Genomic DNA, 16,021 nt, shown 5'->3' on the forward strand with positions numbered 1-16,021 from the left:
CATAGGAAAAGTTTTTTTAATGACTTAAGATTCCAGGGTACTGAATTGTTTTAAATTTTAAAATAACATTATGTACATTTATTTAAGAAGTACTTTGGTGGGAATAAAATTATCAGATTTTGTCTGTTCCTGTACAGACTTACTTAAGTTTCAGAAATATTTGCTCAGCCGTGGGTTAAAGTAAAATATTAAATTTTTGAAAAAGGGAAAATCATGATTCTTATACAAATATAAAATGAATAGATGTCAAAGCTTTTATTTAACTTATAATTAAGGAAAAAACCAATAAGATGTTAAAACCAGCCCAAAGGAAAGTCCAGAGGGGAGACGTATGCAATGAGAAATGCCAGAAGATGCAAGACTGCCAGTCCATCTCGGAGGAGTCAGTGGAATCCTCAGCTGACGTGCATTTCTGTGGACAGGAATCCCTGGCTTCGCTGTTAGCCTTCCATAGCCAGCTCTGTCTTTCTAACAGAGACTCAGAATAGCCAATGAACAGGGAAAGGTGCGGATCCTGTAGCATCAGGGAACACGGGGAGGCCCTATAGACCGTGAATGGACATCCAGTCATTCTTCTGTCCAACTGAAAGTGTCTTGCAGTTTTTTCTATGTAAAGAAAGAGAGGCTAGATGTAGAGATTCCAGGAAGCAAGAAAAATGAAAAATGAAAGTGAGAATACGTATGGAAACCAAGAGAAGAGAATGCTTTGGGCCAGAAAAATGCTTTCCAGGTTCCTTTTTTTTTTTTTTTTTTTTTTTTTTTTTTTTTTTTTTTTTTTTTTTTTTTTTTTTTGAGATACTTTCAAGAAACTGTGTTTATCTTGTTGAATTATTTGACCACAGTTAGCGAAATCTTATTTTAGAGAAAGATAAAAGCAAGGAAAGGCAGATTGGAAAATATTGATGTGGGTTTTATTTTGCCAATTTACTTACTATTTTTTGGTGGATGCTTTGGTCTTTGTAGATGATAGCATTGTACTCAGGTTAGGGTCCTTTACTGTCTTTTAGTTCTGTTTATTAATGTCATTTTTTAAATATAATTAAAAGCCTGGAGAGCACCTGCTTTTTGCAGATGTCAGTATTGAAGGAATAATAGGGTTTTAGCATTATTTGTTGAAACATAATTTAAAAGGTTTGAAGAATTATGAGTGCTGGTCATTAAATGCTCCCCTGTGGTCCTAGTGAGTGATCAGATTGCAGTGGGGAGGTGACCTTCAGGAGATAAGTCAGCTTCTGGTGATTGCAATATGAGTATCTGTGGAAATTCTCGACAACTGATGGTCTAGTGTACAAAGTGGGAGCCTGAGGGGCCCTGCAGTGTGGTGGCCGCTTCATGTGAATATGACAAAGCCAGTGAGAGTAGCACAGTTTAGTTGCCTTGTGGCTCTTCGGGGTGAGTCAGAGTTTAGTAAATATTTTACCGGTGGACCCAGCATGCATACTTCTGTCTTGCAGCCTACGAGTTGAACAACTTGGCATTTATTGACTGTCTTTGACTGTCTTTATATTCCTAAATTTTTGACTGATGTTTTGCACACAGGGCATCATGATACTTATAAAAATGTTACTAATTGCTCAGAATAAATAGCTTCACTTTGAATTGAGACTAGGATTTGCTCGTAAAAGGTCTATATTTTTTATTTACGATGGCAATAGTCACAAATATATGTGTTCTTAGCATGACTTCAGTTGTAATGAAGACAAACTAAACCAAAAAGGAAGGTAAAACCAGGTTCATGTTACGTGAAAACTTTCGCTAGGTTTTGTTTCTTGAAATCAATATTCAATGGCCTAACAAGAGGGTATTTATGGGTAATGTTTGGGAGGCAGTCTGTACATGGGACTGGGGGCAGAAGACGGGAGCCTTGTACTGTTTTTATATGATTGCCAACTGTTTTTGTGAATTATTACCTGGGAATGGCTGTCAAGAATAGTCAGTTGTTGCACCACTAGTATTTGTTTTATTTCTACATGGGTTTTGTGGGCAATGCAAACCTGATTTTCTTCTAATCAGCTCGGCTTTCAAAGAGAAAGAAAAGACCAATTTCAATTTTCCCATCAAATTTAGAAGATTACATTTTAAAAAAGGAAAACTGACAGCAAATTAATTCTTCATATGAGTGCAGAAGAAAAGAGCCTTTGGTGACTTTGCCTTTGTGTAAAAATAGATGGTCAGTGAGAGTGCCTTGAAGTCCGGAAACTGGGTCAGACAGAAAAAAGTGAAACAAACTTATAATACTTAATAACACAGAGTGCAAACAATGTTGCTAAAAACTTAAAGCTACAAGAAGTATATGTAGCATGCACACAAAGAACTAGCAGTGACCACCTTCACTGTTAGCCTCCCCCTTCCGTCTTCCATCTGCCAAATCAAGAAAGTATGTTTTCTTTGATGCAAAAACAGAATATCACAACTGCAGCCTCACAATGTGTTGAGTGGCTATGGCGGTCTCAGAAGGAGTCCCATTGATTTGCATGCTGCATAGGTCATTGCTGCAGAGGGTCCTCATACTGGAAAGTGAGTGCTGACGTGTTTCGAAGAAGGTGCCTGTTTGTGTCTCTTCACTCAGTCCCAAGCCCTAAGTCTTCCCCTGGCTTGGGGCTAGCTTTTTTTTTTTTTTTTTAAATAAGGTTTAAATCTGACCTTACACTGCCATCTAATGGAAAACATACCTTTTCAAGGTGGCAGGAATTGTCAGTGACTAAAACTACATGTTTTGACTCCTCGATGAAAACATTTTGTGAGTTTACACAGTAGGGTCCATGTTACTTTCAGTCTTGAGTGTCAATGGACTTAAAATGCAGGCTTGTTTTGAATTACTGAGAGCATATTTTGGTTTTTCTGATGTGTTTGAGCTATCACTTCATGTGGAAGTTTAGAGTTCAAAATCCAGTTTTTCTGAACAAACATACAAATTTTTACTCTGTGCTTCATTAGCCATGTTGACATGCTACCTCCTCCTTTCCTACCACTATTATTAAGGGCATTAGCATTTCTCGTCATTGGAAAGCAACTCCCCTTTCATGCTTCCTTACATTGTCTTCTTTGTGGATATGTAGTTACGACTGTATTTCCTATCTAAGACTCTCTGGTTCTCTGTTCAACATTAGAAGTACTAGGTTCAAATCTCCAGTTTACATGTAACCTCTCAGAGGCCATTTCCTCATCTGGAATTTGGGAATATTTAACTCAGTTGTTGTCATGAGAATAAAATTAAATAATACTTAGGAAAGTAGACTGTAAGATATAAATAAGTGTAAAGATTAAAAAAATAGCAAATAACATTTTTGAGCATTTGTCATGTGTCAGAAACTGCTACAACTTCTACAAGCATTATCTACTCTGATCTTCAAAACATTTGTAAGAGGAAGATATTATGATGCATTATTCTTAGGAATAATGGAATAACTTCTTGAGATTATACAGGCAGACTGAGCAAACACTGAGATTGAACCCAGAGCCTGTGCTCTTAGCCACTACTTATGACCACTTTGTCCTGTTGTGAACACTGAGATGAGCCACCTCCACTTCTGCACCTGTGCCACCCATGTAGCTTCAGGGGCTCTGGCATTGGTATTCAGTTTTTGTTTTTTCCGAGTCATCTGTTTTACATTTTTGAGATGTTTGCATAAAAGATCAGTATATTTAGGCATCTATTTTGCAATAGAATATGGAATCAGGTTGCCTTCAGCTGCAAGTAAGAGAAAATGAAAATTCATTTGATTTAAACGAAAATACAATCTACTTTTTCATAATATACAATATTCAGTGATAGTACCCTCCAAAGTTTGGTTGAGTCAGTAACTTAGTCATGTCACCAAGATGTGAGGAGCCTGAGTTTGCTGGCTATTCTGCTGCCCTTAGCATAAAACAGATTTCCTTCCTAATTACAAATGGCTTTAGCAATTCCTGTGGTTGAAACTGGACACAATGATGTCGTAAGGCAGAAAGATGCTACTTCTTCTTGGTGGTTCTTCTGGAGAGTATGGAGACCTTTCCCAGATGTGCTCCAACAGACCTTTGCTCAGACATCACTCACTGGTCAGAACAACATTACCCACTTAAGAGCAGGGAACATATGACAAGTGTGGTTGGCTTATGGTGGTTGATCTCTCCCCAGTTAAGGGGCAAGTGGTGGGCTGTGGGATTCTTCCAGCAGAGAGGGCTCAGGGTGATTGATGGACCATAGCCAGCAGTGTCCCCTCTAAATGGGCTCTGTATGTCTGGGCAGGGTTAGTCCTGGACTTAATTGTGTGATTTGGGGAAAATTAGTTGACGTCTCTGTGTTAGAATTTCACCATCTTGAAAATAACGTCTGTCGTAGTCTTGTAAGTCTGATTTCTGCTGTAAGTCTCAATACATGACGTCCAATTAGTTAAGATTAACAAAAGACTTTTAACGTCTTCAGTAAGAACTCTTGGAATAATCAGCTCCATCTTAGGGGAGGTGGTATTTTGACCAAGAGATATAGTGCTTTTCAAATTCTACGTGGCCCATGTCAGGGACCTGAAGGAGCGACATGTGCTGGGAGGGGTGCTGATGGGTATTTGGGGCTCGAGTCTCAGCATCTAGCTCCGGGAGCTTGGACGCTTGGGCCTCCCTGCTCACTCCAACGTAAAAGGTGAGTCTCAGGCTCTGCCACCCATGTCCTCCCAGTGTCCTGTGGTGCATGGGATGTTCATGGCTAAAGAGCTGGGAGTGCAGGGCCAGTGTGGACCTTGCCAAACCCACTGCTTTGTCGCCAGGGGCCCCACTGCTAGGGACTGGCTAGACCCATCTGCTCCTTCTTAGGATGAGGGAGGGAGGGACTCCTGGAGGTAGGAGAGTTTCTTAACAATCCTTCCTCTGGAGCCCTTACTAGACATCAGGCCTTTATATTGTGATATTACTGAGAGCAGTTTAGATTTGTTAAGAATAACAATTTAGTAATGCATTGTAAATGAGATGTTAGCAGAGTTTAAGTATCAGGGGAATTTTAAAAATGGAATACAAAATGGAAAACTCTGAGCTGCTGATTTACATTTTTCAGTACCATCAGCACTACCAGTTTAACCATTGTAACTGTTTAGGACAGAACGCTTTTCTACATGTGCTGTGTACATCCCGTTTTTTAAAACAACGTTTTATTTTGGCTAAACATGTGGAGTATGATTTAGCTGCCATGGGGGCTGTATATTCTTAACTGTTTCTCCAGGGCATGCAGCTGCTGTATTTTTGAATTTTGTGTCTGCATTTTATAGTTTCTTGTTACCATTGTGTCACAGATCCTTTCTTCACATTGTCAGCTCTTAACACTAGCAACCCCCTCTTTGATCGTGGGCAGAGAAATACCGAGGCACAGTGAAGCCCCACGGGCGTGGGTGAGGGACACAGAAGCTCAGTGTGACTTCTCAGCCTTCTTTCATTTCTTTTTTCTCAGCTACGTCCTTAGGTTACTTGGAATTGATCCCTGCCAGATGAGGATTTCTTGTACTTAAATAATGTGTAAAGACTGTTATTAGTAGGAATTTAGTTGATATGAGCAGTACATTTTGATTCTGCTAAGATCATTAAACTTTCTGAGCAAGTGAAGTGTGAGACACCACATTGAATGCCAATGCATGGAAGTAAGGTAAACAGAAACACGGTTTACAGCCACCGTGACTCCTCCCGCCCACGACAACAGGCCTTACTAATTGGTCATGTCATTCTTTCCAGCGGAGTTCAGACAAAGCCCGTGATCCCTCACACAGCACGCCAGGCAGATGCTGCCTGCTGGTTAGAGCAGGACTCCAGAAGGAAGCACTTCTGGGTCACTTAGCTGGGGCTCAGCATGTTGTGGCTTAGCCTAAGCCTCCACTCAGTCGATATATTTCCCCCAAAGCTCTAACTTGGAGGCATGGGGTACAAATAAATAAAGTGAGAAAAACTTCCAGAGGTGAAAGGATTTTCTTACTAAGTAAAGTATGAGAACCAGCATGAAGAATCCAAACCAAAATAAACTTAAAAACTCTAAGTTCTCCACCTCCCTCTCAGAGACTGCTGACTGGTGAAAATGACCAGCAAGCTAATGAATGCCACACGCATGTATCAGGAAGATTCAGACTGTAACTCTTTTAACTTGTGAGGCTAGTGGGAAAAGATGCAAGATTGACTTTGTCTAAGTGGAAGTGGTGCCACCTCCTGAAATCTCATCTGTCTTCTTTTCTGTTATAATTCTAAGCCAGGCCTCCCCCACCCAATTAAAAAAGGAACATAGTGAAGAAGGGCAGTGTAACAGAATGTGAATGGGATGCCCTGTCCTGGCTGAGGTGCTCGCACAGTAGGCATTAGACTCTAGAGTGAATGGCGTCTCACTGTGCAGGGTTGATAGAGGAACTCCTCGATATCTGGTTTTGCAGCTCACATTCCTTGTTCTTATAGGGACCACAGAGGGAGAGGATGTGTAGAGAGGCGAGGAGGATTTGTGCAGAGATTTCTGTGGGGAGAGCCGGGCTAGGCCACAAAGGGGGGAGGACACAGAATGTGTGAGCATCTCCACTTAGTCCTGGTGAATGGGACCTCCAGGTGACAGTGTTCCCTGCAGCTGTGAGACACAGAACCTGCGTGGACAGTTTTTAGGGGTGTTCCCCATGTCCAGGTGAGCAAGCGACTTGCTGGAGGGAGTGGGTTCTAGGCCATTGGAAGTTGTGCCTAAGGAGACTGGTCAGCTGAACGAGGAGGGTCTCCAGCAGGGAGTGCCTACAGTAAGGCTGAGAGACCACTCGAGGCTGAGGGGTGGCAGTAGAAAAATGATGCATCCATGAGTCAGGGCTTGGGGAGTTCTCCAGAGCCCTTGAGGGAACCTGTGAAAATGCCCACAGACTCAGGTAGGATTTAATACCTGGCAGGCAGAGAGCAAAGGCCACCCATGGCAGTACCAGGCACAGGCCCCAAAGGACATTCCATTCTTACCTCTCCATCCATGCTACCCTTAACCTCTACAACAGAGCTCCCACTTTCCCCCCAGTCAAGCAAGTAGCCTAGTAACTATTCACCTTGGCTGGGAAAGAGGGAAGAAAAAAATGTTATCTTTGAGTGAAGTTGGAGTGTTGATCATGGACTAAGCTGCCTAATTGAGCTGTGTTTGTAATGATGAGACAGCAAGACTCTCCCAGGGAAGAGTAAGTAGAAAAGTCATTGGACTACCCACGTTAAGAATTCTTTTAGGGTAGGGGTCATTTCACCACTGCATAAATGTTAAAGAGATACTGTGCTATCAAATGATCCGTATCTAGTTTATACTTTATGAGTTGGATTTGTCCATTGTATCGGGATAGGGGACACATCTTAGAGGGGACAGCATATCAGATGAACGAAGTAAACACCAACATGGTAGAAAGCAACATGCGAGACAGTATAGTCTTAGAGGCTGCTGAAGCACCAGGTTTCAGGCCTCGAGTGGCAGAAATGAGCCCTGAGAGACAAGCAGTTTCAGTTCATGGACATGCTTGGATTTCATCCTGCAAATGGGGCAGTGGGGGCCAGCGAAGGCTGCCAGGTTGTGAGCCTCAGTGGACACATGTGGCATCCCAGCATGGAGCCTGACCTATAGTAGATGCTTGATTAGTAGATGCTTGAAGAATATGTAAATGAATTGATCCAGAAGTCAATCTTAAACATGTAGGCAAGATGAGGGATCTACAGATTATGTATATAGCCTGTTGTTATCATAAGCTTTTCTTAAAGTCATTCTAGACATGGACATGATGGTTAGATGTGGTTTTTATTAGTATTTGCATGATTTCTTAGACAGTATGTCTTTTTTTATTTATTTTTATTTTTTTTTTTATTTATTTTTATTTTATTTTTTTTGAGACGGAGTTTCGCTCTTGTTACCCAGGCTGGAGTGCAATGGCACGATCTCGGCTCACCGCAACCTCCGCCTCCCGGGTTCAGGCAATTCTCCTGCCCCAGCCTCCTGAGTCGCTGGGATTACAGGCACGCGCCACCATGCCCAGCTAATTTTTTGTATTTTTAGTAGAGACGGGGTTTCACCATGTTGACCAGGATGGTCTTGATCTCTTGACCTTGTGATCCACCCGCCTCGGCCTCCCAAAGTGCTGGGATTACAGGCTTGAGCCACCGCGCCCGGCCGACAGTATGTCTTAAAACAACTTTCATATAGGTTTTAACAAAAATCATTTAACAAAGTGATTTCATATTTTAAAAGTTCACTGTATTCAAATTTTGATTTTTATACATTGAATGGGAATTGATTTCATATTTTGATAGGTTTAATAAAACATCAACTCAGCCTGATGTCTTAATCCTCTTTAAACTTCATTTTCTTTTATTGATTTAATTTCTGTATTTCAACTAGTTTCCTATCTTTTCTATGTTAACCAAAGTTTACATGATAGAAAAATCAGCCATGATGTGGGAAATGTATTTTGTACCTATATATAAACATATTCTGGATAATGTATTATTAATATGTATCATTGTAATGGTTTGTATTCATATATGTTACACTGGATACTCAGTGATATTTGTTACATTTTTGTCATAATAACCATTAAAATATGTTTTAAACCTTTTTTCCCCTCAGAAGTAAATTTTCCCAGAAGGACTTAGAAATGCTGTTCCATGGAATGAGTGCTGATTTTACAAGTGAGAATTTTTCAGCTGCCTGGTATCTTATAGAGAATCACTCAAACACCAGGTTAGTGGATATGAGACTGTCATCTGTGAAGGGTTTCACTCAATTGCTAAAAATGGGATCACACGGTAACTTGAATTTTAGGTCTGGCTCTGCATTCAGTAATACAGTTTTAGGCCTATGGGTGAGCCTGTGAACATCTCAGGGTGTCTGTTTCCTTATTTGTACAATGAGATGATTAATTAGAGGTCTCTTATTTCCTACTGTCATTTTATCTTCTATATATTTTATTATTGATGTAGGTTATTAAAACTTTATGGCACCTTAGTTGGGGAGTTAAACTGACATGTATGAATTGATCTCTCCCTACTCAAATAACATAAAAATTTTAAGTTCTAGTGTAAAACATGAAACATACTGCTTCTCTGACCAAAGAGCAAAGGAAGATGAGTTGGTTTATCATCATGGAAGGACCTGGCTTAAAATTAGCAAAAAAGCAGACAAGGTCATATATCCAATTTGAAGGTTCCCTTTTGTCTTCTAATTAAATTTTACTCACTCTCTAAAAGAGCTGATTTGTAGCTTATTTGCAAGATTGATTTAAAATAATTATATTTAGCAAAAAATGTTTGGATAAATCAATGGTTTATTGCTTAAAACTTAAATCAGTGTGTTAAAATATACCTTAATATAAATTTTACATTTACTTATTAGGATGAAAAGCACTACTAGAAAACATAAGAAAAAGTTGGCATTTTAATACATAGGGTAAATTTAGGCCTGATTGCTTTATAAAGCAAATGTCCAAGATGAATTTTTTTCATTGTGGAAGATGATTCTAATTTTACATTACAGATGTGAAATTTCTATTTTTATATGTCAGAATTGGGTTCTGCTTCTTGTGTAGATCTGTCAAGAATATGTTTAAAGTTTTATAGCCAGTTTTTCTTAGCTCAAATGGACATAAAACTTCTGAAATACAGAGGCCTGCCTTTGTTTTTCTCTGCTTGAGATATTGAGATAAGATACTGTGGTCTTCCTAGTTATTTAAGTTGTGAATTCACCCACAGGATTTATGTCATTTTATTGTTAAGGACAGAGGCCTGGATATTGATAAATATACCATTCTGCTCAGTGTTCCACAATGCTTCAGTGAATCTACAGAGGAGTTACACCTTTGAAATATTGTCTATCACTGGGTGACCTATGTTTTCTTATCTGGTACAGGATGTTCAAAACTCTTTATCTGGTAAATTGTATATATATAGGTTATAAAAACATCTACACATTTACTTGTTAGGGTTCTAACATTTGGAGTCACCATTGAGGACCCCAAAACTCTTTTATAGCTGTTGTAATGTAAGCATTCCTAATAAATAAAAGGTTTAGATCTATGTAACTAAACCATAGATTTAAAAGGTTTAAATCTATGAAAGCTTTTTGTTTTCATCTGGCTTTGTATGATATTAATCTGTATGCTGCTTAGCATCAGTTTTAGCATATTAAGTGTTTTCCACTGAAGGAATTCTTTTTTCTTTTTTGCATGTTAAAAGTCTCACACGTTTGTTTTTTTTTTATTTCATTTCAGTTTTGAGCAGCTCAAAATGGCCGTCACCAACCTCAAGAGACAGGCTAACAAGAAGAGCGAGGGCAGCCTGGCCTATGTGAAAGGCGGTCTTAGTACATTCTTTGAAGCACAGGATGCCCTCTCAGGTAAGGTGATCCTCAGAGCCATCTGCTGGCAGCTTCCGCCATGGAAACCTGACCCTGCCTGCAGGGTGTTTACAGGGTGGGACATTTGGTCTGTTTTTATCATAGTAGAGATCTAAAATGTGCCATAAATATTTGTTGCAGATTCAGTTGGACTCTTTAAAGACTTGGTACTTGAAAAATTTATCTCTGAGGCTTTTGTTGACCCATCTTACATGTGTGAAATGGGAGACTACTTTAACTCTCTGTGATGCCTACACCCCAGGGCTGATAAGAAATTAAATCCCAATGAGTAAATTTGAGGATTTCAAAAGTCCTTTCACAACCATCAATATCTTACATATGTGACTAATTCTGTAGATGTGACCCATTGTGTGTTCAGTTTGAAAAGGCTGATGACAGGGTACCAGTCTCCTCAGCCCTTATCCCACAGGCCCCCCGACATGCACACAGGTAGCTGTTACTGTGCCATCCCCTGTGTATGGGAGGGACATTGTGTGGAGTACAGATGTCATAGCTTTAGACGTTTTAATGCAGGATGTTGGTAGAGTTTTTTAATAAAACAGCCTTTTAATTTATAAAAGCTTAATTGTTGCTATTTAGTAAAAAGTAATCTATATTAACAAAAGTTAATTCTTTTTAAAAGCTAAGGTACTTACAACTAAGTACCCATATAGCTAAGTATCCATAACTCTAACCGTACATTGAGGCCACATCTTCTTCAATTCAGGAAGGTAAATTTTAAAAATTGTTTTATATTCCTAAAATACTGACATTCTTTTATTGTTTTAAAAGCCCCCCTTTTCCTGTGCAGTACAGGCCTAATTGATCTCCAACACATTAAATGTGTTTGTGATGCAGCTTCTTCCTTGCAGGTAGAAGTTGGATTTTTGAAGGGGTAAAGTGTGACTGTCCGGGAGGGAACAGAGACGGTACATGCTCTTCCTTGATAAATATGTGTGCCTTACGTTTCTTGATGGTGTGCCTTTCTTTATTTGTGCTTATTGCTGTTCTAAGTTATCAATAGTTAATCTTACCATGTCAGGAAGAAAATCTGAGCATGTGTGAACAGAGTTTAGTATTAATCAGGTAAAGATGGTTATCATATGCTTAGTAGCTGCACAAATGTTTCCCACAAATTATTGTAATCAAAATGATTTATCTTAGCAACAAGACAGGTTTGACTTTTCTCTCCACCCTTTTTAAAAAACATATTTACATATATATATATATGTATATTTGTGTTTATGATGGCTTCACTGTTGGTAGATCTTAAGAAGTTTTATTTGGTACACTAAATTTATGTAGTCTCATTTATTAGTCATTCACCCTAGAAGTATGTTAGTAACTGGAAGTTTAATAAAGATAATGCTGACCAGCTACTAATAAACAAATGACTTTATGGCATATAGGAAGTGATTATAATAAGAAATTTGAAAACTTTAGATGCATGTATTTAGCTTTTATGTTTTTTGAAATAAAGGAAATGAATATTATAAAAAATACTAAACACATAATTAGCAAGAATATCTGTTGTAGAGGTAATCACATTAACATTTTAATGTATTTCCTTTTATCTTCTTTTGTTAGGTTGAATGAGTACTCATTACAAAATTGAGGTTATATTGTATGTAGAATTGTGTGTACTAGAAACCTTTTTATTCTTTAGGTGAAACCTGTTGTGTCTCTGATTATGTTAATTTACTACAGCATTAATAGCTTTTTATAACTTTTTCTCACTGTAGTCTTAATCTGTATTTTAGTAAAGTGCTGTTTTGGTCAGGTTCGAGTGTGAATGTTGGGTGGTAATGTGTGGATCTCTGTGTGTGTTGCTCTGTGTGCTGTCTATGGGCTATGTAGACTAGGAATTACATGATTCAAATTTGACAGAGCTGGTAAGTAAAGTTGCTCAGGTAATTTGTTTTTGCTTTTCTATTATGAAAATTTTCAAACAGGAGATGAAATTATAATCAACTCCTATATACCTATCACCTAGGTTTAACAATTATTATTCTTGTGTTATACTTGCTTTTGAGATGGGTTTGTTTGCATTTTGCTGATGTATTTTAAAGCAAATCTCAAACAGCATGGTGTTTTTCTCCTAAATACCTGAGTATGAATCTACCAAATAAGGGTAAGAACATTTATGTATATAATCATAACGATACTACCATAGTTAACCAAATTAGCAATACTTTTTTAATATCATCTCATTCCCAGTTCACATTTCTCCACTTATCCCCAAACTCTTTTTTTATAGTTGATATGTCTAGATCAAGATTCAAAGAAAATTCAGGCATTTCACTTAATTTTTAAATCTCTTAAACCTCTTTTAAACTAAAACTATCCCCTTACTTTTCCTACCCTGTTTCTGGTTTTTCATGCCATTGATTTGTTGAAGAAACAAGGTCATTTATCCTGGAAGATATCCCCTACTCTGAATTTGACCGATGACTTACTCATGGTGTCATTTAACTTATTTTTCTTGCCATTATATTGCTTGGACTTATCTAATTGGATATTAGATAAGATTCACTTTCAGCATTTTTAGGCACGGCTGGTACTGTGCTTCTTGTTTCAACACACCAGGCAGCAGGAGTGCGTTAGTGTCTGGGGTCTCTCCTGAGGAGACACTGCAGTGCATCAGTAGCTTCAAGGGGTGATTGGGAACCAGCAGGTGAGACAGAGATACATATATGTGTGTACACAGACACACACACACACACACACACACACACACACACACGCATACTTTTCAAACCTCTGTTGTCTCTGCTTTATTTTACTTTGTTTTCCCTGAAATTTTCTTTTTTATCAAGATTTTCATGTTTTGTTAGGATTGCATTATAATTTTTAAATTATTTAAAATTCGCATTATGGGCCCTTTCATTATGTTTAGTATTTGTATGTTCTATGTCATTTTTAAACATTCATTCTTTAGGGATATCTTTTTTGTGTTTTTAAAATGTGCAATTTTAATTTTCCTTCTTGACTTAGTAGTTTATAGTAAATTTTTGTGTTCATAGTCTCTATTCTTACAGTATTGTGAACAGAGAATATGTTTTTTAATGTATATTAGGTTTGTATAAGTATGCCAAAAATTACAAAGGACAGACGGGCATGTTTTCTTCAGGGTCCACGATTTGATATAATATCAATGCCTGATTAATTATATTACTTAAATCTAGCTTATTTATACTAAACATGACAGACAGATCTCCTTTTTAAATTCTGATTCTGTCAATTTTTCTTTGTATGTAAAGCATGCATTTACTTTGTAACTTTTGATGGTTTAGAGTCTCTTGATGATAATATATTTGTAAGAAGTCCCCAAGATTATCCTCAGTTTGGTTGTTGCTAGAAGCACTCACAGAACTTAGTGAAGGCTGTTGTACTCAGAGTTTTGGTTTATTACAGGGAAATTGCAGATTATAGTCAGCCAAGGATAGAGATTCATGGAGCAGATGTAGGAAAATTCCATCCATGGAGTTTCCAGTAGTCTCCCAGTGGAATTGCAGTTAGCACTGACTTTCCCGGTAACAGTACGTGACAACACACATGGAATGCTTCCATCCAAGGAAGCTGTCCAAACCTTGTTGTCGGATCCAGAGTCTTTAGTAGGGCTTGTCACATGGATGTGGTCAAGGGTCTTTATGGCTGACTTCAATCTCCATTCCCTCAGATCAGGCTGATACTGAGTGACCTTAAGGCCTCACCCATAAATTCCATTGTTAGACTGTCTAGTGTGGCCCATGGCCCACAGGCAAACAAAGACACTCTTATCAGGCAGAACATTTCAAGAGTTTAGAGATTACTTCCCAGGACCTAAGGGCAAAGGCCAGATCTTTTAGGGGGCAAGATTAAATTCTTTGATGCACAATAAGGTAATGTTAACATTTTATACCTTTCCTTTTGTATGTATTTGCTTGATATATTATTTGTAGTATTCTTTGTAACCTTTTAGAAGTTTTGCTTTTGGCATGTGTCTTGTGTTGCTACATGTGGCAGGATTTTTATTTTAAATACTATTCTGAGAGCCTTTGCTTTTAAATAGAAAGATCGAAGCCATTTACATTTATCATAATTGAAATATTTGTCCTGATGTCTTTTTCATTTGTCTTGTTAGCATTTTTTCTTCTTGGCAATATAGACCATATTATTTGCAGATATGAGAGAAATGTTTTAAAATTCTATGACTTCTGTAATATGTGACAACCGTTTAGCATGTTTTTATTTCCCATACCTTTCCCTTTCCCTTTTGGTCTCAATTTAATTTGAAATTTGAAATTATGGACCCAGCTTATTTTACCTTTTCCATTTCAGTATTCTGGTTTTAGATTTTTTTTTTTGTCTTTGGCATTTAATTTTATATTCACCACAGTTATATGGTAAATATGTATATATGTAGTGTGTGTGTATACATATAATATGTATATATGTGTATATGCATGTATATATGTATATATTTATCACAGTTATATGGTAAATATGTATATATATATTGTGTGTGTGTGTATATATATTACATGTATATGTACTTTGTATATATATATACACACACATACACTATATATATGTATAGTGTGTATATATATGCATATATATGTACGTGTATATATATAGGATATCTGTATATAGTGTAGGAAATATATCTGTATCTAGTGTGTATATATATAGTGTGTATGTATGTATATGTATAGATACATATGTATACACACTATATATGTGTATGTATATATACATATATACGCACTATATATGTGTATAGTGTATATATACAAATACATATACATATATATGTATATGTATATATACACATATGTATATATGTGTGTATATGTATACTCTGTGTGTGTGTATATATATAGATATAGATATATAGATATATACAGTGCACATATACAAGTAAACTTAATTGGCCTTAATTTTTATTGCCAATGTTTTATATTTCATCTTTCCTGTCTTTGAATTTTTGTCTTGAACAGTATGTTACATCTTTTATACTATACCTTTTGAATTATTGTGTGTCTAGAAATGTCTCTTGCCTTTATGCATGAACACACTTGGCAGTAAGAGAATTATTTTCTGAAGACATTGATTCAATGACTTTTAGTGTTTCAGAGACAAAATCTTGAGCCAACATCATCCTTCATTACTTGTGGGTAAATTGTTTCATTTTCCCTCTACCTAAATGTTTAAAAGATGTATTGGTTTAGTCTTGGATTTTTTTTTTTTCCTTTTTCTGAGAGGAAAAACACCTTTGCAGGATATACTGGAATATAGGTCCTGTTTTCATTCATTTTAGCCAACACTTGAGAAGCCTTCAGAATCTATAGACTCACATCTTCAGTTCTCAAAGCTTTTCTTGTTTTACATTAGATAGAGTTCATGCTTTGTCTCTGAATGGTCTTGGATCAAAATGTCACTCATTTGCTTCTGCTCCCCTGCATGCTGCCCAGCACACTTCTATTTCTCAGCGGCTGCTCAGGGTCCCAGTAGTGGATGCCTCCTCCCCATTGGTTTTCATCTGTTTCCCTACCATGTTGGGATGTGGGGAAATTGTTCTCTAAATGGTTATCAAAGGAAAGGAGTTGTGCGGTTAAGAAAAATGGAGAAACAGAACTGTAGTCATGAAGATAGTTATGGAAACATTGGAAGGTGTTTCTGATCCGTGCCATGCTTGTGTTCCAG

The 16,021-nt window shown here is 37.5% G+C and overlaps 1 protein-coding gene across 1 annotated transcript in view; it reads left to right on the forward strand.

Annotated features, from left to right (window-relative positions):
• The window catches only part of EXOC2 (exocyst complex component 2), a 210,075-nt gene that overhangs the window by 64,396 nt on the left and 129,658 nt on the right, over nucleotides 1–16,021 (forward strand). Inside the window, exons 5-6 of the mRNA XM_037734469.1 lie at nucleotides 8,570–8,683; nucleotides 10,209–10,333. Coding sequence (XP_037590397.1) covers nucleotides 8,570–8,683; nucleotides 10,209–10,333 — 239 coding nt within the window. The remainder of the gene's footprint in view (nucleotides 1–8,569; nucleotides 8,684–10,208; nucleotides 10,334–16,021) is intronic.

The sequence above is a fragment of the Cebus imitator genome, unplaced genomic scaffold (genome assembly GCF_001604975.1).
Source record: "Cebus imitator isolate Cc_AM_T3 unplaced genomic scaffold, Cebus_imitator-1.0 Scaffold623, whole genome shotgun sequence".
Taxonomy (NCBI): Eukaryota; Metazoa; Chordata; class Mammalia; order Primates; family Cebidae; genus Cebus; species Cebus imitator.